The following is a 24,021-nucleotide window of genomic DNA, read 5'->3' on the forward strand; positions in this document are numbered from 1 at the left end:
TAATGTGTGTGAAGTACTGACTTTGTTAATATCGAATGGGTGAAATTGCGCACAAACTTCGAACTCTTGGCCTAACATACAATGCCAGAGGAAATGATATCACGTTTTAGTCACCAAAAAGGATTTTCCACGGACGCACAGAGTAGGCCCAAAGCGAACGAGTTTCTTTTCTCGAAAATCCAGACACTTCGTTAAGGCCTATACAGTACAAAATACTGTACAGTATATAATTCATTGAAAAAGCTTTAAAATGAAGGACTTTAAAATGAAGTTTATGTATATAGGCAATAATAATATTTTGCGAATCTTGGGTTTTTAAAAGCAATCTTTTAAACCCCATCTTGGGAATTTTGATTTTCCCTAGTGTTCACGCTGCATTTAGAGACAGATGTACCCCGACGACATCAAACTAGTGTAGGCCTAGGCTTAAGTACAGTAGGACGTACTACTAGGCCTAGGCTTTTGTTGTAAAAGTTGAAGAGCATGTATTAGGATGCGCCATAGGCCTATATTTAAAAAAATACATTTTGTTAATTATTATTGGTTGGCCTGGGACCTAGGCAGGCAGGCCAGCATTGCCGTCGAAAGTCCTGGGATTCGACGATAACATCAGTGCACATGTTTACAAACGCCATTGATTGGAACATGGACATTATTAATAGGTCCATGATTGGAATGAAAATAGACGCGCTGAATTTCGTTTGTTTTATGAACGATAGATTTATCGAACATTTATCTATATAAAAACAAGATTAATATTGTAGAAATTGTATTTCTAAAGATTTATATATAATTCATATTTCATTTGGTAGACAATACATATTCAGTAAGATACTAAAAATGATTATTAATTCTGAAATGTGCATCAAATCTCAGCTATTATTAATCAGTATGTATTAGGTTAAAGTCTTAAAATAATAATTTTGAATTAGGCCTAGTAAACAAATAATTGTAATTAAAGTTTAGGTTCCCATGATGTCAGATGACATATGATATGATGCTATATTTTGGGCTCTGACTTAATTTAATGATGGCCCTGTCAGTTGTAGTAATGACAATATTTGTGCTTTTTTAGCCATGTAGTAAAAATAGTAGGGCCTAATATTATTTTCAGTGTAGAAGATGAGAGTCAAAAAGAAGTTCAGCTCCTACTTTATTTTGTAACAGGCAGCTATATTTGTTTATATAGGCCTACTGGAAGATTCATTATTTAAGTTAAAACAAGACAACACTTCTTAAATGTTTTATATATATAAAGAAGCACAGTACATAATTCTTCTTTGTAAATTACTTTATAGGCCTATATAATAGCTTGTTTTGTTTTATAATAATGTGTTGAGTATACTGATATTGATTATACGATGAGGTTTTTTTTTCTTTTTTATCTTTCGGTGTGATTTAAACATGCTAATTCTCAGAAAAATTTTTCCAATTTTATTATATTACTACCTTTTATTACATAGATCTTTTTCAAAACATAACTGCTTTTATAACATTATATAGACCCATTAAACACAAAAACTGCTCTGGCTTCGGGGGCTTCGCCCCCCCACCCCACTGGGGCCCTTAGGCAACCCCTGGACCCCACGCCCAGAGAACCCCCCTTGAAATGACCTGGCTACGGGCCTGTACACTCTTGGGAAAAGAGTAGTGATTGCTTCCTAGTGTACTGCCCAATCACCACCAAAGGTGGAAGTCTTCAGACTGTTGTCGGTTTTCTTTGGTGTATATACCAAATACATCCATCCATCTATTTTTATGTTAATATTATCTCTCAGTTAAAAATTTGATGATGAATGTATTTTTTCCGCATTTTAGTACAATCATACATATTATGGTTAACTTCAATTTGGTTTTTTTTCCTTGTAGGCCGCTCAGTGTAGGCTGATGGGTATCGAGCCAGTTGATGGACAGTGGTCATCTAAGACCGTTCAACTCTTGTCAGAGATGCTGGTAAACAAACAGTGCGAAGTGAAACTAGAGGCAGCTGAAAATGGAGTTTATCCAGCTTGTATCACCAGTGACCAAGGTATGCATCATTGGCTCACAAGCTAGTTGATGGTAAACATACAACATTTTTTTCCAGTCTTCGTTGAGTTAAATTGTTACTTCCATGGTCATTTAGAATGAAAAAAATTGTTAGTGGTTTTACCGTAAATGACGAAAAACCATTTTTAGAGTTTTGGAGGGTTCATTTTTGCACTTGTGGCAAGGACAAGCCAAACCAGTCACTCGTCGCAAATTGTGTTTCAGAGAAAATGGCCAAAACATGCTAAAATGTCAAATTTAAAAAAATCTATTTTATTGCTCTAAACTAACCTTTATATATCTACACACCATCCTATGCTATTATTTTCCCAATTTTCAATGTTAAAACAACACAATTTAAGGATTTAAAGGTAGTTTCTGCATGGGAAATGCCTTAAATCATAAACTGATTTCTCATATATTGTTCTTTAAACAGCTGTGTGGTTAAACGCTTGTAACTTCATAAGGAAATGTCCGATTTGAATGATTTTTTTACCATTTTATAGCTATTAATTTACTCTCTAAGACTGTATTAATAACACAAGATCGATTTTTGCGACGAGTGACTGGTTTGGCTTGTCTTTGCCACACTCATTACAAATTAATGAGTTGTTAAATGGTACTATGTGTTGCAAATGGCTCTATTTAATTTGTTACAATGTGAATATTTTCAGTGTGAGAAATTTATTATATAATAAGTGTTCCTATAGAGTACCACAGTCGTGTCGTCATGACGCCAGGTGGCGTCAACAGACGTAGGTCGTAGGTCACCATTCAGAATGACTACATAGGCTTTCTGGAATAGGCATTTTAAAATCTAATATTTTACCATCAAAATGTACTAAAAACACAAAAGCTCGCATTATATTAGTTATCGAACACACATTTAATCATCAATTTACAAAGGAAAAGTAAGATACAACATTTTAATAATTACGTTAGAAATTTGGATCAATGGTTTGTTAGTGGCAAAAATGGCGTCGGGTTGAACACATTTTGCAACGATACTAACGGAGTAGTATCACATGGTATCGTGACGTAACACTGTAGTACTCTATGATATGAAACATTAAGGCACACTTATTTAAATTAGAATATATTTCTGATAAGCTCAGTGGGCTGTGGTGTGTATTCTAGAGAGGTGCTTAGCAGGAAAAAATCGTGTTTGGTGTTTGTTGTAATGTAATGTAGTTGGATTTCTTTAGTGCTTTATACTGGAGCGGTCTTACAGCGCTCAAAGTGTGGACTAGCTCATACAGCAACATGCTTAAGGTCTGTTTAGTGTCTGAGCTACCCCGGTATAACGGTACCAACTAACCTACAGGTGTATTAGTGGTGCAATCTGTTAATTAAGGCACTAATAATAATAATAATAATAAGTTTTTCAAGAAAATTAGAAGTGATTTACACTAATTAAGCAAACTCTTATTTGTGGATGACAAAGAGCAAATGTTTATTGCAGGAGTTTCTGTCAGTGAAGAACTCATCAAAGAACACTTAGTACAAACTAAGGCACTAATAATAATAAGTTTTTCAAGAAAATTAGAAATGACTTGCACTAAGTAAGCAAACTCTTATTTGTGGATGACAAAGAGCAAATGTTTATTGCAGGAGTTTCTGTCAGTGATGAACTCATCAAAGACCACTTAGTACAAACTAAGGCACTAATAATAATAATAATAAGTTTTTCAAGAAAATTAGAAATATCTTGCACTAAGTAAGCAAACACTTATTTGTGGATGACAAAGAGCAAATGTTTATTGCAGGAGTTTCTGTCAGTGAAGAACTCATCAAAGAACACTTAGTAGAAACTAAGCAAACACCATCTGTGCATCTCCCATCCATCATTGACACGATTCCAGCTAATGGTGAGAGACTAGAACTGCTGATTACCACAGTGGAGAGTGTGTCCGCTGTCTACACCACTTTAAAGGAAAATGCTGTGTCGTTGATGCAGCTTCAGAGGGTTCTTTTGGACCGGTACTCCATACTTCCACCTAATCAGTCCTACAGGTATAATGTTTTCCGAGGTTAATGGGTTTGAATCCTGATGTAACAATTCCTTTTGCTCAAACTGTAACTTGAAAGCTTACATTGCATAAAACAACGTCACTAACAAAAAAGTGTCTCCACTAGTGAACAGCTCATCAATTTAATACAACCTATAAACTTAGCGTACGTAGTTGGTTTAATTCTCATCAACAGATATTTATGTTCAATTACAAAGAATGCCCATTTGTGACATAACATAACAATGTTACAATTTTGTATCATAATTACTATTGTAAATTTTATTTGGTTTTGCTTTGTAGTCCACAGGTAGGTGAGGTGTGTGCAACTAAGTTTGTTGATGACTGCTGGTATCGTGGTCGAATCTTGGCCCGAGGTGGCTCAAAATTGAAGGTATTATATGTGGACTATGGAAACGAAGAGGACATTCCTTTGACAGACTGCCATCCCCTTCCAAAGGATCTCTTAAAACTACCTCAACAAGGAATTGTCTGTAGTTTGGCCAACTCAAGTGTATCATTAATGTCCTTGAAAGAAATGGAAGGAAAGCCCGTCAGTGTACGGGTGTTAGAAAAGTCAAATGGCATGCTGAGTGTTGAGTTAATTACTGGCGACAGTCCACAAACTGGGATTCAACAGCATGCACGTTACCTTGAAGGACCAATGTTGCAGGTACCAAAATTACAAGATACTCCTGTTAGCAGACAAGAAAGTCCAAATCAGTTCCAGCCAAAAGCTAGTACTGCAGCATCTCAGCAAAGAGTGAGTCCGAATCATCCATCAACTTCTCAGTCAAGAAGTCCAAGAGGTAATCAAGGAACCTTTCAACAAAGAGGGAACAATTCCTTTAGAAATAACCAAGGTGGCAGGACATCCCCAGGCTTCAACAGAAATAATGAACAGTTTGGTAGTCAAAGTGCTGGGAATTTCAACTCTAGAAGACCTTATGACAACTCGCCTGCACCAAGCCCAGTCATGGCAGCGAACTGCCAGAAGATATCATTGACCAAAGATAAATTGGAAACTGGAATGATTGTAGTTGCAAATGGACTTAGTGATTTCTATGTGCAGATAAAAAACCAGGATGTGCACCGTGCATTGGTTCAAATATCAGAGCCGATGTCTAATGACTATGACAGGATTAAGGATGTACATTCACCGATCGTCGGGGAGTTGTGTATCGCCAAGTTTAATGATGGATGCTGGTATCGGGCGGAGGTCTTCGACATTAGCAGTAGTTGTCTGAGTGTAAAGTTTGTAGATTATGGTAACATTGATCCGGTACGAGTGGAAGATGTTCGTAAGATCCGGGAACCATATTCTAAAATTCCGATTGTTGCTGTACCGTGTGCTCTATCGGGTATTGCACCATCAAGCAGTACAAATGAGAAGATGTCACAACACTTTGTGAACAAGGTCAGTGTTATGTAGTGTTATGTTGATCAAATGAATTATTTACCTTTTGTTTGTTCTTATATCTAAAATAAGGTAATTATTAAATCACTTTTTGATCATTTTAACTCATTATCTGAGCAATTCATGTTTTTTTTTTTTTAAAGATGTGCTATCAGTCAAAAATACAGGAAAATACCTCAAAAAAAAAAAAAAAAAAAAATTGAATAGCTCATTTAAAAAAAAAAATGAAATAAATTATTGGCTTCCAACAAGAAACAGGTTGAAAAAAAGTAGTCAAATCATCAAATCATTCTTTATTGCAACTCACTAAGAGGGTTTAATTTCACAAAAGTAGTAGGGAAAAGTTAAAAAGCCAAGCAATCAACATTGAAAATAAACGACAAAAAGGACCAACATCACGAAAACAGCAAAAAGATATAAGAAGATGAAAGGTGAAAAAGGCAACCGTACACCTTTTAATGTAATGAAGAATGCTATTTAAGTTATATAATTATTTTTATTTGAAATTTATTTTTCAGTTTCTCAACCAGCTGGTTAGACTAAGGAGTGTTGGTGTTACACCAAAGGGTGTCAATCTTGTGGAAGTTTTTGACAAGCCAGGTTCAACCAAGCCAATCAACGAGGAATTTGCTGCACAAGCGCCCTCTCCAAAGAAGAATGACCGTAAGACACACACTAAACATATTTCACAATAATATTCCCCAACTTAGTAAGGAAGCTTGGACATAGTATACTACAAGTAATCCAAAATTATACATGGTATGGATGGATTACTCATTAATTATTGTTCCATGTATTTTGAGTATATAAATGTAAAGTATTAGTTTTATAGAGAGCAGCTTAGCTCAGTCAACTAGACTGGTGGTAGCCACTATGTGTGCACTGAACCGTGAACATCTCCAAGTTTCCTTTTCAGCTGGCAGGCTAAAATGCAAGTTACAATAGCTTACCGTCTTTCGGATAAGACGTTTTAAGTTGTTGGTCCTGCGTGCATTATTGTTCATGAGCATGTTAAAGAATGCAGTACACTCTATGGAAAAGAGTAGGGGATTGTCTCCCAGTGTACTGCCCAATCACCACCAGAAGGACCCTATTGGAAATAAGTCTTTTTTAGACTTGTCGTGGGTTATCCTTTTTTGTTTACACCAAATAAATCCATTCATCCTTCCAGTTTTATGGTTTTGGAGTAAAGTGGTTTGGTGGTTATGGTGTCTGCCTTCCAATCACAGCCTCCTGGGTTCAAACCATGTAAAAACCAGTGTAAATACTCATGATTAAAAACCACTCCTTAATTAGAATGCTATAAGCATTTTAATAATGTAAAATCTGTACAGGCTGATGATAATAACTTAGCATGACCTCATTTTCTAGCTTCTGATTGCTATATAGAATGTATTTGATATAATATTCCTTTATTTGCTTTACTAGAAGCCATTAAATATGAAGCACCAACAATCAGGTACAGAGAGCTACAGATACAGCAAACAGAAAAGGTGGCAGTTGTCTTCGTCGTCAACCCATCAGAGTTTTATTGTACAAGAGTTGATGGTGAGGAAGAGAGATTTTATTGTTTATTACTTTTATCATTGTTATTAATTATATTATAACTTTTAATATTCTGTTATTCCTGTTTTTTTAAAATATATTTAAAAAAGAATAGTATTTCTTACTTTACTGGTCTCCTAAAATTATAGGTAACTTTTGGGACTGGGGATCCATGAGTCTTTAGCATATGTTATTTTGGCCCACAAAAGAGTTGTCTATAATAGGTGGTCTTGAAACAACAGCAGAACTGTATTACTTTATGGAACTTTTTTTACTTTGACTTTAATTTATCCTAATTATATATTGTAATATACTAAATAACTGTAACATTGTTATTTTATTGGAATAATATTTGCATGGAAGTAAGGGCTGCCTTATGTTCATACATTATTTATGTTCATTAATTATTTTCCAGTATTTTTTTATCAACAAGATTTATAATTTGTTCACAATAAAAAAAAAGTCATTTCATGTGATAATTTAGATAATTGAACAACAGTACTTCCAGAACTATCTACATGGTGTACCCGCAAGCGCTTAATGTATTTTTACTTCAGCATGCAAACATTCAAACAACATCTGTAAATTAACAGTGTATTTTGTTGAAATATAAGTACAACATTTCTTTTAATTAGAAAATTGATTTTATGTTCTAGATATTCTTGCACTTAAGAACCTGATGGATAACCTTAACATGAAGTACTCCAACAAAGGAAAGAACATGGATTATATGCCTAGGAAAGGAGACTTATGTTGTAGTATATTTGAAGGTAGAACCTCTTCTTTGCTTGCCTCCTAGTCTTTGTTATAAATCTACAGGATCTACAATAAAGGATCAGGGGTATATTATCCACCACTATACGAATGTGTATAGTTACAATATTGAAATAAGAGCATCTAACGTATGGATGCACAGCTTCAAACAAGAACGCTACAGTTTTGCATACCAGTATACATCGTTAATGTATTTACATATCAATATACAGTATGATGCTACCATTTCACATCAACAGTCATATCATTATTAAGTGCATCTAACATATGGATGGACAGCGTTAAATAAACTATTTCACATTACTATAACTTCAAATATAATTATTAAGTACATTTAACGTATGATTTCCCATAATAAGCAGTACAAGCTGTGGTGAGACAACGTTCCAGGTTGACTGTACCAATGTTTCATGTTTGCTGTACCGGAATGTACTTTTAGATAATTTAACCACCAGACCAGACTTAAATAAACAATAGAACAAAAAAATAAAAAAGAGACCTTTTATACCAACATTTAAGAGTTTACTTCTAGTCTAATTCATATTTATCTCATTATTTTATTGAAATGTTTTTCTATTTGAACTTGATCGTTTGATTTTCATTTGTATTTTCATGTGGTGTTTTTTTAAATGTATTTTCATATGATGTGTCGATTCCTACGTGAATGTGTTTGTTATGCATTTTATCTCTTTGTTTTGGAGGTTTTTTGAATACATTTAAATTGAAATGAAAGGCAAAATAAATGATTTTAATTTTGATTCATAAATATTGCTTTGGTATTTTTTCTTCTAAAGATGATCAGGGTTGGTATAGAGCCTTAGTATTGGATGTCAACAACCAAAATGTGTCAGTACAGTACGTTGACTATGGAAACAAAGAGAACGTGAAGTTAGCTACTGTTCACCCACTTGATGAAACACTTTTGTCTGATCCACCTTGCCTAGCTATTAAGTGTTGCCTATCAGGTATGTTTATGAATAAGTTTTTATCATGACCTCTGCCAAGGAGGGTATATATTCATTTCTGTCTGTCTCTCTCAGACTTTTAGCAAGATTAAACAAAAACTAATGAATGGATGGTACACAATAATTGAAGAAAGACATCATTCAATTTTCGGAAAAAAGGTCAATTTCTAGGAAATTCAATTCACCCTTGGAACAATAATGGAATTGTCCCTCGTATAGAGGTATGCGCTCTATGGAGCGACTGCTCTAGTTATCTATGCATTTCAACTATTCCATGCTTGACCGACCAAAAATTACTATATTCTAGGGTTGCTGTAATATAGGAACCCAAAATACTTGATTTTTGTTTTTTAAAACTTTAGTTAATGAATTTAATACCATTAAGAATTGGAGTTAGCCATGTAGTTACCATGTCACGAACCAAAATTTATGGGGTTTAGAAGCCAACTGAACAAATGACCTAGATACATAAACATATCTGTGCTCGGGGCAACACAACTCAGTGGCGGATCCAGGAATTTGAAATATAGAGACTCTTTATACTTCAGCCCCACTTCGGTTGGGGCAGAGGTAAGAAAAATCACTATGATTATGGTACCTTTTTTTATAATTTTGTAAAAATTTAGGCACCCCCACAGACTGACTGCCCCCCCCCCCTATCAATCCACTACTGCAACTTTTTTTTTGTGCCTGTCTGTTGATTTTTTTTATGGTGTTTTGTTTATCTTTGCGCAACAGGAACTCGACCAGATCTAGGTAGCACTTGGTCTCAAAGTTCAATCGACAGATTCAGTGAGTTGAACGGAAATGGCGGAAAGTGCATGACTGTAAAGCTCTTGTCATGTAGAGAGGGATGGCATTATGTGGAGTTGACGGATCCTGACACCGGTGCTATCCTTAATAAGGTGAGATGATGACATTTACTTAAAGAATGGCAATTGAAAAAGGAAGAAAAATGCACATTACAGTATTACATTGTCGAAGTGATTAAGTGCTCTATATGCGTTTAATTCATGGACTGTAACATTGTGGAGTGTTGGAGGCCTTGTGGGCATGAAGCATTATTAAGACCAAAATAATAATATTATTGTGGTGATGATTAGACCTGATACACAGACAGATAGACAGTTTCTTCAATCATTTGTGATGTTGTAGATAAAAGTAGTTTTGTGTATTTATTATTACAGAAAAATAGAATATTGGCTTCTGCAGTTTTTTTTATTGATTTCGTAAATCCACTTCAGTCAATAAATGTAGCGTTACTTAATTTACAGGTTTTCCAGAGCTCATCTCCTCCATCAGCTACTGCTCATCCAGCACCCGCACATACTGCTCTACACAATACGCCTCTGTCGTCTCAGAGACCATCGTATTCACCATCCGCAGCTGTAGATGCTGATTTGAGGGAGAAGTACGAACAACAGCAAAGAGAGATTGAGCAGTTAAAAAAACAACTACTGAATCGGTAGACAGAAGATTTGAGAGAATGATTATAAAGCTCAGCAGAGGAAGCAATGTTGTAAGCACTGCTGCTAAGAAAATATTTTATTTACTCAAAATGTATTTTCTTTGGTACCGCCTCCTTTCCCTGTTTTATATGCACTCTCTTACAAACTCTAGGATCCACCTCTGCTCAAAGTTTATCCAAATGCAAAGAGTGCCTGACATGTTGAAAGCACTCCTGAAGAAAAAAAAATGAATTTGTTTTTAGGAAAAAAAATGAATTTGTTTTACCGAGAATGTCCACCTGTACTTGCGTTGCTAATTCCTGGATCCAACCTAATCATGGTTTATTCTATTCTTAATTTCCTCCATCTAATTCAAACGACATTACGGAGGCGCCCTGGGAGGGGCTCTTGAACATTGATCACTATTCTCACAAAGGCATTTTAATTTAATGCACCTGTTCATTGCAGTCTTGAAAACTGCATGAATAAAAATGGATGGAAGAAATACATTTTTTCCTCCACGCAAGCAATTTCGTGTAGAACTTGCTATTTATGCTTTTCTATACCATAAGGCATAGAGATAATTTACAACTTTTAATAGGGCCCTGTTTGCACTGAAAGAAACAGCTTGCCTTGGCCCTTATGCCTTAATCTAAACGCACAAAATTTATATTGCTGGTCAAATTTATTTACATTCTGGATGTGGTTTTGGACCGGCCGAATAAAAAGTATATATTTCTTCACAAAAATTATGTGGGACGATAAATTTTTGGTTCCTACGCATACCATCACTAGGAAAGGAAGCTTTTGGGTGTCATTTTCATACCTGCAATGTATTTCACAGAGTTTGTAAACAAGCAAACTAGAAAACTGTTCACACGTTGGTTCTGAATTTTGGTGTTGGGCATGCCAATGATCTCAGATTTTTAGCGATTTCATTTTCGATGAATAGCAAAACCGAATGGCTTATATCAAATAGTATAGAACTGCAAGAGGTCCGACTCTCGTGGTTTTGTCGGAACCTATTTTAAAAAAGTACTACCAAGTAGTAGGCCTGTCCTTTAAAAGACGAGTTTCGAGCGAACTACTTGAATAGGGCGTCCTTATCCTGTAGTATGTTTCATTATGTGCATAAAAAATGATGGCAGTTCAATCTTATGCAATTCTCTACTCTGGTTAAATTGTATCCCCCCCTTTCCATATTTGGGGTCACTTGTGTATAATAAAACACCATGGGAGCTTTCGATTTACGTGACGACGCGATGCTACAACGGGATCACTCATTTGTGACCATCTTACCTGGTGTCCTACATTCTCTGTATACATAGATTTGGCCAAATTGCATTCCAGAATCTGCTCAACGAGGTGACCTTAACATTCTCGTATGTGCAGATGACTTTTAGTGACGTCATTACGTTCTACGTCCTACCGCCGTCGTGCAATCAAAAGCTCCTTAATGTCTGCAGTACATCACAAGTCAAATTGCTGTAGATGTCAATCTCAGAACCTGATTTGTAGTTGTAGGATCGCTATAATATAAGCATTCTCTACTGGACCGTTCCACTGAGCCCTGCCCTTTTGGATGTTGTTTGGAAGTGACAGCATAAACATGTGAACGTGTGGTTTTAAGACATAGTATGCATTTGTGGTTGTAATACCTGCTCTCTTTTGATTGGTCATTTGTTAAGTTTGATTGCCTCTCCAGGGCGGTCCATTGTTCAGCTAATAGTAGTGGTAGTAGGCAATATTAATTATACTAGACAGTATATTAAAGGGCTAGCCTACACCAAGCATAAGCTCCCGTCTTCTTTCAAAAGTTTTACCAAAAATGTCAAACCACTGCAGTATATTCCATCATTGCATAAATAAAACATTGCTTGCATAGGAACCTCAGTCCTGACTGTGGGCGTGGTCTTGCCTTTTGTAACCATCCATTCATGATCTCATCTGGTCATTCTATCACACAAGAAATTCATTGTGACGGGACGTTGAGATGTATTTAACTGACTGATATTGAAAAATGTTACAAAATCTGCAAAATATGCTATTCCATATTACCCATCAACTAATTATGGGGATCTTTAGCATGGCATTAATCTTCTGCCAAAAATATTGGCATAGTCTTCGTTTATTGGATGGTTATTTCCAAGCATCTATGTTCTCAAAAATATTCATTGGAAAATAAAATTGACATTATCCTGATAGTAATAAGTGTGCACTGTACACAAATATTTAAGTATAAAAGCATTAATTTCCAGTACGAAAGCATTGTCCTCTTTTATTGGATGGTTATTTCCAAGCATCTATGTTCTCAAATATATTCACTGGAAAATAAAAATGACACTTTCCTGTTAGTAATGAGTGTACACTGTACAACAACATTTAAGTATAAAAGCATTAATTCCCAGTACCAAAAGCAAGTAGTTTTACTTGGTATTGTATTTCTGTATTTTTGTAAAGTTTCTGTTGAAAATGTTAGATTTTCAAATGAAAAATTTATGTAGGCACCTAGGTTGCAGTAGTAGCAGGTGGGGGAGATGTCCCCGACACCATTATAGCTGGGCGAACTTTGATAGTAATCACAACCTTCACAGAAGTCTGGTTGACTTTTTTTTTGTTTTATTGAGTTCAGCAAAGTAGTGGTATTTCATGGAAAATCCAATGTATTTTTGGTTAGAAATAGTAACAGAAATTTTGTGTATAATTATCTTTTCTGATTGGCAAGCCCAGCAAATGGCTATTTCAGTCTAATACCAACAGCATACCATTGCCTCTTTCTGCTTCTAAAGACTATGATCATTCAGAATCGTAGGTGATTTCGTTGTTGATTGCTACTGCCATTGGCTAGAAATCACGTAATTTCTTTTACTGCAGAACAAATGTAGTTGACGTTTATTATTTTATTGTTTCACATTTTTACATTTGTTACAAACATCTTTTGCTTGAAAATCGACAACTTGTGATCCTTTAGAAAAAGTAATTGGTTTTGTTGTTGGCTTGCATGTTAATTGGTTGGCAGTTGTCACATGATGTCTTTCCCTTTTTCCAAATTATAACTACTGTTACCTTCTGTGAAATACAGTTATACACTAATGCAACACTTGTATGTTGCAACAGCACTTACATACAGCAACGGCTATTCATTGTTAAGAAACAACTGCAATAGTTTAGCTAGCTTTAACATAACTATGTGTTCTGAAATAGCATCAGACGCCATGTAAGAATAATACAAATGCATTTTCCACTTTACATACATTCCCTCTTGGAATAATGGAACAGTCGGTTTCTCATCTTGAGAGATGCAGCATTTACATTACAAGCTTTAACCTCTTTCCATAATGATACTTTGGAATAGTGTTTCTGAAGTCTGTTATGTGTTACTGTATTTATCATCATCGTGTATATTTAAAAACTTGCATCCATATCTTTTCTCCATAAAGCATAGTGGCCTAGTTGGTAAGGCTTCTGTATATCAAGCATGTACTGTAACTAGAGGTTAAATCTAGTCTGAATTTTGTTCCTTTTACTCTTGCATATTTCCATATCTTCAACATTAATAAATGTGTCTTGTTATCGAAGTTGACAGTAGAAGCAAAAGATGCAAAAAAAAAAAAAGAGAGAGTATAGCACAATATTTACTTTTTGTGCATGCATTTAAGCTGGTTTTTTTTGTACAGGGCCAATAATTGGATGGTGCCTGCCTTCCTATTCCAGAGTTTTAAGTTCAAATCCTGCATATAGTCAGGATTTGTTCATACAACTCTACAACAATGTAACACCTTTAGCATCTTAATAACATCACTTTAACTTTGTAAATAGCAGTGAACCTTTTTTTGGACGGGAAAAAATGTATGCAAATTGTATACTGGCGTGTCTTTACATTTGCGTTGAAGTGCGCCCTCACTAATCATTACAAATAGATAATTTTTTTTATTTGCATGCAAAATTTTAGACCTGCAGTGAGACGGTCTTGAAGCTAATTATATTTTTATATGTTTTGTGTTTGAACGCCATTTAGAATAGACTTTTATATTGTATTAAACTAATTTTTATTTGCCTTGAACACTTTTCAACATTATTTTCTGAAAGGCCCATAATTTTTTAATCTTGTCAATAATTGATTATATATATTTAATCAATCACCTTATTTCATCAAGCCTAGTGATTTCTCCATCTAGACTTGGTCTATGGTATGGCTGTGAGGCCTAAAAGAGCCAAGATCTAAATTTCTAAGTTTTAATTTTACCATTGAATTTCATCAAAACTATTGTTCTTTTTCTAATGTAGTGGAAATTGCAATATTTCTTCATTGTTACCATGATAACTAAAGTTTAGTAAGTCTGATTGGTTTCAAACTTTTCTTTGAGAATATCAATTCTCAGAGAAAAATTACACTGTGGGAGGCTATGCTTATACTGTGCAGCATAAAAGGAGGATTTTATTAAAATTTCTAGTGTTACAGTCTAGAAACTATGTATTCTTTGCGTTGTTGGGTATGATCGTGTTTTGAGCACATTGGCAGCAAAAATGTTCAACTGGACTCTAGTGAAAAATTTAACTCTCAATTGTGGATAATTAATGCAACAGTAAAGTTATTGACTTACGAAGCATTTAAAATGTGTAAACTTGCATATGAACTTTTACATAAAGTTGTGGTATTTAGAGATACCTTTAGTGCATTTAGGTGTTTTTATTTCATTTAAAACACCTAATACATTAATTGAAAGATACGATAATGATAAACGTAAAAGGTAGTGATATTATGGAAAGGATAAAACAAGAATAAGATAAAAGAAAAGATTGACATACTTTTATATTGAATTATTTGAAATTTGATTATTGGTAACACCTAAGTGTACGGTGCATAATCTAAACAGTTATTAAGTTCATCTCTTCCTATTAAACTTTGAAAATTATTGTATTAAGAATGATCAGTATGCGGGAAGCGTGTCTGCTTAAGTTGTAATTTTCTTGATTTTCAATAATAAGAAGTTGAAATTATGCGATGCTATTAACCTCTTTAATTTTTGAGGACAGTCAATAGTATTACTTGCTAACTTTTGTTGATTTGTAATCCATCAATGTACATTGGAATAATCATGTGTAGGCCTACAAATGTGTTTTTTGTTAGAAGTTTGAATAAAAACAAGAAATCTGATATTGTAGTATATTGCAATTGTTTTGTTTAGTTGTCGTGTGATTAGTGCTATTAGTTTTATTCGTATTGTATGCTAAATACAGGAGGAAAACCTTGAATAGAACCGCTGGGCTTCTTTTTTTTCCTTTTTTTTGGATGTGCTTCTTTTCGGTATGGGCTTCTTTTCGAATCTACTTTTGCAAAGTAAACAGGGGCCTTCTTTTCAAAATGAATGCTGTAAATTTTGGGAATTACTGCTGTATATGGGCTTTTCGAGGCTAGTTTTGCAAACTAAAGAAGGGGCTTCAATTTGAGATGGGCTTCTCGAGATTATTATTTTACGGCAAGATAGGGAGTAGGGGAGAGAACAGAGTTGTACTGTAGACAACGATAAATAATGATGGTGTTACATCGCCTAATAACAATTGATTGAATTGACAACGGCACAGTACATTTGACGAGTAGACTACAAATTGACGCCGAGTTTTGTCAACCTTTGTATACGCAGCACGTGAAATCAACATGTCCGTTCTTATTCACAGAATGGAGCCAAAGTTTACACTAATTATGAGTAGTGAAATAATTATCCAATACAAGGAACGTGCATCTGTTTTGGAACACAAATTAAAATAAAACAAAACAACTTTGGAAATACTGTACAGTAGATAACCATGTGTACATTATTTACAAGGATATTTTCAGATTTGTTCAGACTAGACCTATACAATTTAAAACCTGTACAATTTAAAACCAAATTCATACACAAGTTGCAATGTAAAGTATAGATAGGCTTAACTGTTGCTGTGGTGATAGGATATGTAGTAAAGTAAAGTTCAAATAATAATAATACGAGAAATGGGAGTAGTTTAAGTTTACGAACTTCAAAAGTACGAAGCGATTATGAGCTTGTTGCACCCGATGTGCACCAACTGAATTTCAATAACGAAGATATTAAATGATTCGCTTGTAAGATGTGATGATCATCCGTTATTGTACAGTATTTTTTAATTATGTATCGGCTGATTTTAGGGATTTGGGCAAACTATATTTTAGAAGTACTGTATTGCAAGATATTCTTCGTAATAAAATGTCCTAAATCAGCGAAAATAATAAAATGATCTACCTTCCATTTCCACTGAAACATGGTTTCAAACTTTTATACGAAAATACTTAATTTTTCACCAAATCACCACGTAAAAATTATAAAACAATTTTAATTGCTCATTAAAAAACACATAAGCTATCAGATTTCCGTATTACCAATATCTACAATTGTTAAATACTAGAAAATTCCTAAAATTTAGAATATCGACAATTGTTTTTAGTCATGCTTCCGAAGGGAAAAAATGATAAGTTATAGAACGGATTTTTCTAAGACAGAATAGAAACAATTCGAAATTGAATTAGTATTGTTAGTAAAGTTAGCCCGACACGTGTAGTACCGTAGAGCATTAGTATGCGGCCAAGATAGACATGGAAATGTGTAATGTAGTATGTGTAAAATAGTGTAAAAAATGTGTAAAATAGTATAATACATACACCAAGTATCGAAATGCACACCATCGTGCATTTCGATACTTGGGTTATGTATTATACTGTACTATCTTATCTAAGATTAATCAGTGGACCTTTCGAAATGTGTAAACGTTCGGTGTTTTTTACAAGTAATAGGTACTTATGCTGTGATTGTGAACTTTTTATTTTAAGTCAAAATATTTCTTCACTACTCGGAAATGGGGTGTTGTAGTTTCTTTTTAGTTTCTTTGTATTCAGGTAATTCCTTAATTGAATTAGAGGTATGGGTACTTCACTGGTAGATAAAGGAGAGTCTCCATGGCACACGCCCTGTAAAGGCAAACAATGGCCTGTCCACTAGCCAAACAAGAACCATGTCGTCAGCCACGCCAGTCTCTTTGTCTGCAACGTTCCCTTGCCTTTATATACGTGAGTCAATCTGCTTGTACAATAGAAAGCGGTACCTCTGTGGAGACAAATTAATTGATGCTATTGTTTCTCGACATGGGTATTTGTTGAGGAGTCAACACTTCTTTAGAAACTCCCAGTGTTATTCCAAGTAAAGAAGATCCTGTCTTCGTCTTTGGTTTCATTCGATTCACTGATTTCAGAGCGACAACATGTATCTGGACACTGCTTCTCACTCTGTGGACTCTACATCCAAGATTGGCAATATGTATCCATCAAATTTATTTGAGGCTTTTGGTCACTTTGATCATATACGTACCTCTACTAATAACACAAACGTGAATGTTCCGTATAACCCATTAACTCAGAGTATGTACGGATTACCGCCTGTTACTATGCCAAACCAATATTCGACGCAAACTCTTTGGAAGCCAAACGACGTGGATAATTATCCATCATCCGACATTGTACCAAAGAAAGAAGAAGGAATTAGGCCTATCTCACCTGATATGCCCCCAAAAGATGATCAGAGCAGCGCAGTAGCAACTTCCGAACAGGGTAAGCATTTTTTAGAGTACATACTGTATGGTATTTCTTGTAGCTGCTCTGTTTAAAAAGGTCATAAGTTCGAATCCTGTGAATTTGTTTACTCCCTATGCTTCGGATTGATCTCTTTTCCAAGGTACAATTATCGGTACTAGTGACGTTGGAGACGGACAGTACCTGGAGACAAACAATGTAACAAGTTTTCAGCGCTTATAAGATTAAATGTACTAAGCTCTCTACGTCGTACCATGAAGGAAATGATTGAAAACAGAATATATTTAGGCTAATCACAGCATCAAATGTTATCAACTTACTTTGTAGGCCTTCGCATGTTTAATCTACCAAAGTTATTTTGCCGGTACATGGTGGTCTTTTCAAATGTCCATGGATATACAACTCTGTGCCCCGATGTCAATGTTATTCCAAATAAATTGATTAATTAAATATTGAATTACTTTTAAAATATCTTGAACCAATTATATTACTTTCATTAAGATTAATGATCTAGTATTTACGAACTTGCTTGCTCTCAATTAATTAAGGCCACTTTTAGGACCGGGGTTTAGCAGCTTTGAGCTTTAATAAGTATAAATAAGTATAATTAAGATAAGAAACGTATTAATTTGAGACCACATGAAAGTGCTTTTTAATTGGAGGTGGTCTTATATTAGAGGAAGGGTATTCAATTCCATAAGAATATGACCTTGTATTGTTTGCTTACGCTTCTCTTAACAACATTTAATTTTCATCAACAGCGCTTGTTTCGCCATCGTCGTCTGACAACTGTTCTCAGTCTGGGGCAACGTCATCGAAAAAGAAAGCTCGAACCGTCTTCACCAGTCAGCAGCTAAGTGAACTGCAATCTACCTTTATGAAGAAGAAATACCTGTCGACCGAAGAGCGCATGCGCCTATCGGAAGAAATCGGTATATCACATACTAAGGTAAGACGTCCATCCACTCGTCCAAATTATTTTGAGGTTTTGTAAACTTATAAAAAACGATAACAAATACGATTACGTCATCAAATGTTTAGTCAATCCATCCCCTGCAGTAGCATATCTGTCTCACAACGTAGGCCATCCATAACTTTGACATGAATCCATGATCATATTTAGCTCGTATTTATTATGTATTGTCAAGGATGTTTAAGGCACAAATGACGATAATGAAGATGACGTATTTGTATTCGTTTTCGTAAGGCAAAATCTGACATATGTAAATGCAACAGACACTGTATATTGGCGCTTTGTGACCACAAGGAAAAGGCGCATTATTAATGGCCGTACAAGTACCAGTGATAGGTTTGCTAACTGGCTCGATGCCAGAGTATTCAAAGTATACAAAACTTGTTGGAAACAATACAAAACAATTTATTTTCGAAAAGTTTTGGTAAAACACATTCAATGACAGTAATTAGGTAAAATGAATAGATAAGACGCTCATTTTGATGTATATATAGTTTGAAATTGACATAGGGCATAGGCCTATGTAGTGTTAGAACTTTCAATAATTACCAAGTTCTTTATGAATGACGTTTAGGGTGGCTTTAAGCATAAAAAATGCGCAGTTATTTATGTACTTCAGCTGCAAGGAGGCGATGCAGTAAAATCTATGTTTTTTTTTTTTTACATATTCAGATTAAGACTTGGTTCCAGAATCGTAGAATGAAATGGAAAAGAGAAAATCACTGCAATGTACCAGGGTTAATAACTACTTCACTGGACTGCCAACGACAACCGTATCCTTCTTCTTTCCTGGCGAAGCCTCTGGGTGCCGTACCGAGCGCACCAGTTCATCACTTCCAGCCAACACCGACGTCATCCCACATCCAGGTTCCATCGTCTCTACCACTTTTGACGTCGTCACCAAATGTCGGATGTATGACGCTATCGCAGCCCATGATGTACAACCAAACACTTAGCAATACCTTTTCGCATAATATAAACACTTCTATGCTGGGGCATCACTCGATGTCTACGGCGCAACATCATCTGAATGGACATGATATCAGGTTGTCTTCCATGCCACCCATTTCATATAATGACACACCAACGTACGACAACAGTTGTCTTGGTTCAACATGTTCGAGTTCGATATATTCTTATCAAACATTACCGACGTATACTAATACTAATAAGGATAATATTTTAATGTCGGCGCCTTCGACACAACACTTTTTGGATCCATAGTCACTAGCTTGATATTGCAAAATGAAAATTCATCATTGTTATAATAATATTATGTTTTTCATGAAAAATACGTCTGTTAATCTATTTCATTGAAATCTTCCCGTTCTGCAATGCCTGAAATGTTCATGCAAAAAGCACCGCTAGGCCATACTGATACTATAGGCCTATCACAACTCATTGTAACGGTAAAAAGTTGAATTGTATAACCTATTGTGCTAGCATTTTTTTTCATTGGTGCTTACAGAATAAATCTATGATTTTTATTACCTTCTAATTTCGTTATTATTTAGTTTTCTTATACATAATAGAATATTGTGAATTATTTTTATGTCATTTCCTATTTATCATTTTTTTTTCAATAAACACATAGATTCATCAGAATTTAAAATGTTGGTTTCATTTCTGACTCAAGACTTACTTCGATTGTCCTTTAATGCCGACATATTATTCTTTTCATCTCGCTTAATTTCCGAAGATTATGATTAAGACGTAAGGCCCATTTGATAACACACTTCATCTCGCCTAAAGGGACATTATCAGCCATCAATTTGGTAAATTACACGGTAGCGATAATGTTTCGTGCTCGTGTAAAAGCATAATATAATTTTCAAAAGAAACACCAATGCCGCGATGACTATTATATTGTCATTATTTTGTTACAATAATATAATAATTATTAGACCTGTATATTATGACTATAATTGTTTTTTTATTTTTTCAAATTCGGGTGATAAGCAAGAGGTGTTTCAAACCTTAATATGCGCTGGCTTGAGACTCCTTCTCTCCAAGTCTTCTGTATATCAGATCCCTTAAAACCAAGTGGGTTTGGTGTACACACCTGGATTGTGTTCAGTTTAAATAAGCCAACGTTTCTTTCGGAAGAAGTAGGGAGATACCCAGGCCCGTAGCGTGGTGGGGAGTCCGAATTTAAGAAAAAAAAAATGATATTCGTAGATATATTTACAATGTTCTCCAGAGTAACGGAGATAAGGGTCCACTTTCCACTGAAACGAACCTCCCACAAATTAAGTCACGCTACGGGCCTGATACCTATGCTCTCACTTCATCCCCCGTCGTTGTGGAATGATGTTGCGATCAGGGACGTATACGGATGGGGGGGGGGGTCCCCCTGTTGTACACAGTGTTAAAAATTTAAAGCTTGTTCCTGCTAGCCAATACAAATTCATTCCAAGGATGACTCAAAATAAATACTTCTAATCTATGTAAATATGCATCAGCACGCGTTATACATGATGCCTACTATAATAACACATAGGCCTAAGCGTGATATTTTAAAAATCTTAAATCCTTAAGTCCCAGGCTAGGTCTTTGAGATACAGAAATGTGATATTGTATGATTCAGTTTGGTTTTTATCGTTTTGCAAGCTCTATATGTTTAATACTACAGTACTACTAGTAGTAATAATAATAATTATGACGATGACAATGATGATAACGATGGTGATAATAGATAATAATATTAATAATATTAAAAATTTGAGATTTGTTGATCACAATTATTATAGTATAGTTAAAGCCTAGTAAGCTACAGTTAGACCTAAGTTGTCTTGGATATTAAGTAGATCCCTGATAAAAGATTATGAGAAATTTGTTGGCGTTTCATTTTGACTACCGTATATAATAATGGTGATGTGATGATGATGAATTTTACTATATAAAAGTGTCATTTTCGGCCATCTAAAGGTACCGGTACTATTTCCTCAAATTTTCGCTCCTCACTAGGCCCAACAATGGTGGGGCTGAGGTGGTTAGAACGGCTTTAAAGTATATACGGTAAAGTATATACTGTACCCAAAAACAATGTTTATAAGTTTTATTTTCTAGGGTACATCACACATAGTAATAAGATCTCTATTTTTGCCGAAAATCCCTAATAAAATATCATGAGAAATTAGTTGGCGCTTCATTTTGAGTTATGTGCCGATAGCCAGCTATTGAGACAGTTGGACAGTCCCACACAATTTTTCTATTGGGTCCACAAAGAATGAGTCTACAATTTAAAAAATAGGTCTAAATTATGCTGTTTTAGCACAAAATGAGTAATTTTTTGAAAAATGGGTCCAGATTTCTCATATTTTGCGTAAAATGGGTTAACTTTTAAGAAAATGGGTGCAGATTTTTCATACTTTTGCTTAAAAAAGGTCCACTTTTAAGAAAATGGATCCATATTATTTGAATTTACTCGTAAAATGGGTCTACAATGATGGATCCACCACTGTTGAGTTTTGGCCTAATTATTGTTAGGCTTACTAATATTATTATGCAATTTTCACTTTATCATCTCAGAACAGCCCTAAAAACTTTCAGAGCGCGCTACTTTCCAGGGGGCTCCTCCCCTGGACCCCCACGGGGGCCTACGTACCTCGCAAAACGGCTCCCCCCATTTTCAAAACCCTGGCTACGTCCCTGATTGAGATTGGCCACGCCCGCGAGTGCCGCTGTAAGTTACAGCTTATTTTCTTTCCTTTACATAAACAATTAATCAGATAAGTTACGAAAATTGTCATCATAAAAAAATAACAGAGCTCAGTACTTTAAAGACTGACATATTTTCTGAAGCCTTCGTCCACGCAGTGGATTTAATCGGGAGGTAAAAATATCTTGATGAAGTCCACTGCGTAGACGGAAGCTTGACAAAATAAGTGTAGGCATATATATATATAGTTAGTCTTTAAAGTTCTGTCATTTTGTATACGGTATTGTTCTACAGCAGACTAACGCCGTTACACTTCCATTTTTCAAAATTGTCAATGTGATTTTTGTCATTGATGAACAGATTTTAAGTTTAGATTCAAGTTTTAAATCAAAATTTAAAGATTGTTCATACAATTTGTGGTATTTTGTCTACACCACAGCTTAAAAATAATATAGACCTAACAAATTGGCCCACGCTGGACTTCGAAAAACATCTTATTTGTTATGTTGTGTATTTTAATTTACCGTACCGTATATCTGTGTTAGACTAGGGGTGCTACGATACTTTCCAGCTCCGACTGAATGAATTTGCTTAACGATTTACCGAACAGGTGTACACAAAAATGCTTTCTCTTTCCCGCCATAAACACGTTTTCCGTCATCATATCGCCTGCACAAATTAATAACGAAAAGTGGCGCGCATTGTCCTCAAGCAAAGTACTGCTTTTAAATCATATGTTTGAGATTATAGTCGGCTTTATATGGGTTAATAAAATAGCCAAGGTTTGTCGGTAAACTTGCCTTTATTGTTCACGGTTAATGATAATTATTTCACGCCATTACTGATTGGTATTTGCGCGTGTGGATTACTCAAAATAGACACGAATTTGGGTGATTATTCTAAGTAATTTTTCTAGTTCTGAGAAGCGTAATGCCAAGTAATAATTTAGAGATGTAGACCTATTCAGAGTATTTACTTGTAACGTCCGTATGGTTGGTTTTCGTTTCAAGTTTAAGGCAAAAACCTATAATCACTATCCACACCAAAACACTACGGTACATGAATTTTAATTACCGTACTACATTATTAATTTAGGCCTAGTAGTTTATTTTCTCCACTTTCAATGGTGTACAGTACGTAAATTTAGCTATTGCTTATTTGTTCATTTTATTATAGTTATCATCATTATTGGTGTTGTTAATTTTAAATTTTGTTATCAAAATGATGAGGATGGTCTTGGGTTTCCTCAGGCACTAACGACGCTCAACCATGGTTCAACAGATTATGTCCGTCGCCTCTACCGCCCTCTGTCGTAATGGGCCATAACCGACGAGGCCTATTCACTATTAGATATTATTAAATATCCACTATGATGAATAAAAACATTTACCGATGGAACAAAATATAATATACCAATATATTATAATGTAGAGTAACGTGTAAGACGATATGATATAGGCCTTTAATATGGTGACGATGATGTAATATATTATATAGGTCACGTCCCATAGTATATTACTAGGTAGAAATAATATATAGTGTTATGGTGTTAATAGGTTTAAGTTTACCTGTATTAATTGGGATTGCTATGCGTTAATCGT

The 24,021-nt window shown here is 35.0% G+C and overlaps 2 protein-coding genes across 2 annotated transcripts in view; both read left to right on the forward strand.

Annotated features, from left to right (window-relative positions):
- The window catches only part of LOC117123284 (tudor domain-containing protein 1-like), a gene marked incomplete in the record, with an annotated part of 28,156 nt that extends 14,355 nt beyond the window's left edge, over positions 1 to 13,801 (forward strand). The window contains 9 exon segments of the mRNA XM_033269155.1: positions 1,870 to 2,029; positions 3,795 to 4,041; positions 4,341 to 5,454; positions 5,973 to 6,117; positions 6,883 to 7,002; positions 7,656 to 7,769; positions 8,568 to 8,738; positions 9,477 to 9,643; positions 10,013 to 13,801. Coding sequence (XP_033125046.1) covers positions 1,870 to 2,029; positions 3,795 to 4,041; positions 4,341 to 5,454; positions 5,973 to 6,117; positions 6,883 to 7,002; positions 7,656 to 7,769; positions 8,568 to 8,738; positions 9,477 to 9,643; positions 10,013 to 10,207 — 2,433 coding nt within the window.
- Positions 13,802 to 17,241: 3,440 nt separating this feature from the next.
- LOC117123286 (homeobox protein ceh-30-like) lies at positions 17,242 to 20,364 on the forward strand. The gene is made up of 3 exons (XM_033269156.1): positions 17,242 to 17,804; positions 18,548 to 18,735; positions 19,432 to 20,364. Exons 1-3 carry the CDS (start codon positions 17,459 to 17,461, stop codon positions 19,981 to 19,983), a joined length of 1,086 nt encoding a protein of 361 aa, XP_033125047.1. The 5' UTR covers positions 17,242 to 17,458; the 3' UTR covers positions 19,984 to 20,364.
- Positions 20,365 to 24,021: the final 3,657 nt, after the last annotated feature.

This window comes from Anneissia japonica, unplaced genomic scaffold (genome assembly GCF_011630105.1).
Source record: "Anneissia japonica isolate Jap-2015-1 unplaced genomic scaffold, ASM1163010v1 scaffold1949_len687591_cov173, whole genome shotgun sequence".
NCBI lineage: Eukaryota > Metazoa > Echinodermata > Crinoidea > Comatulida > Comatulidae > Anneissia > Anneissia japonica.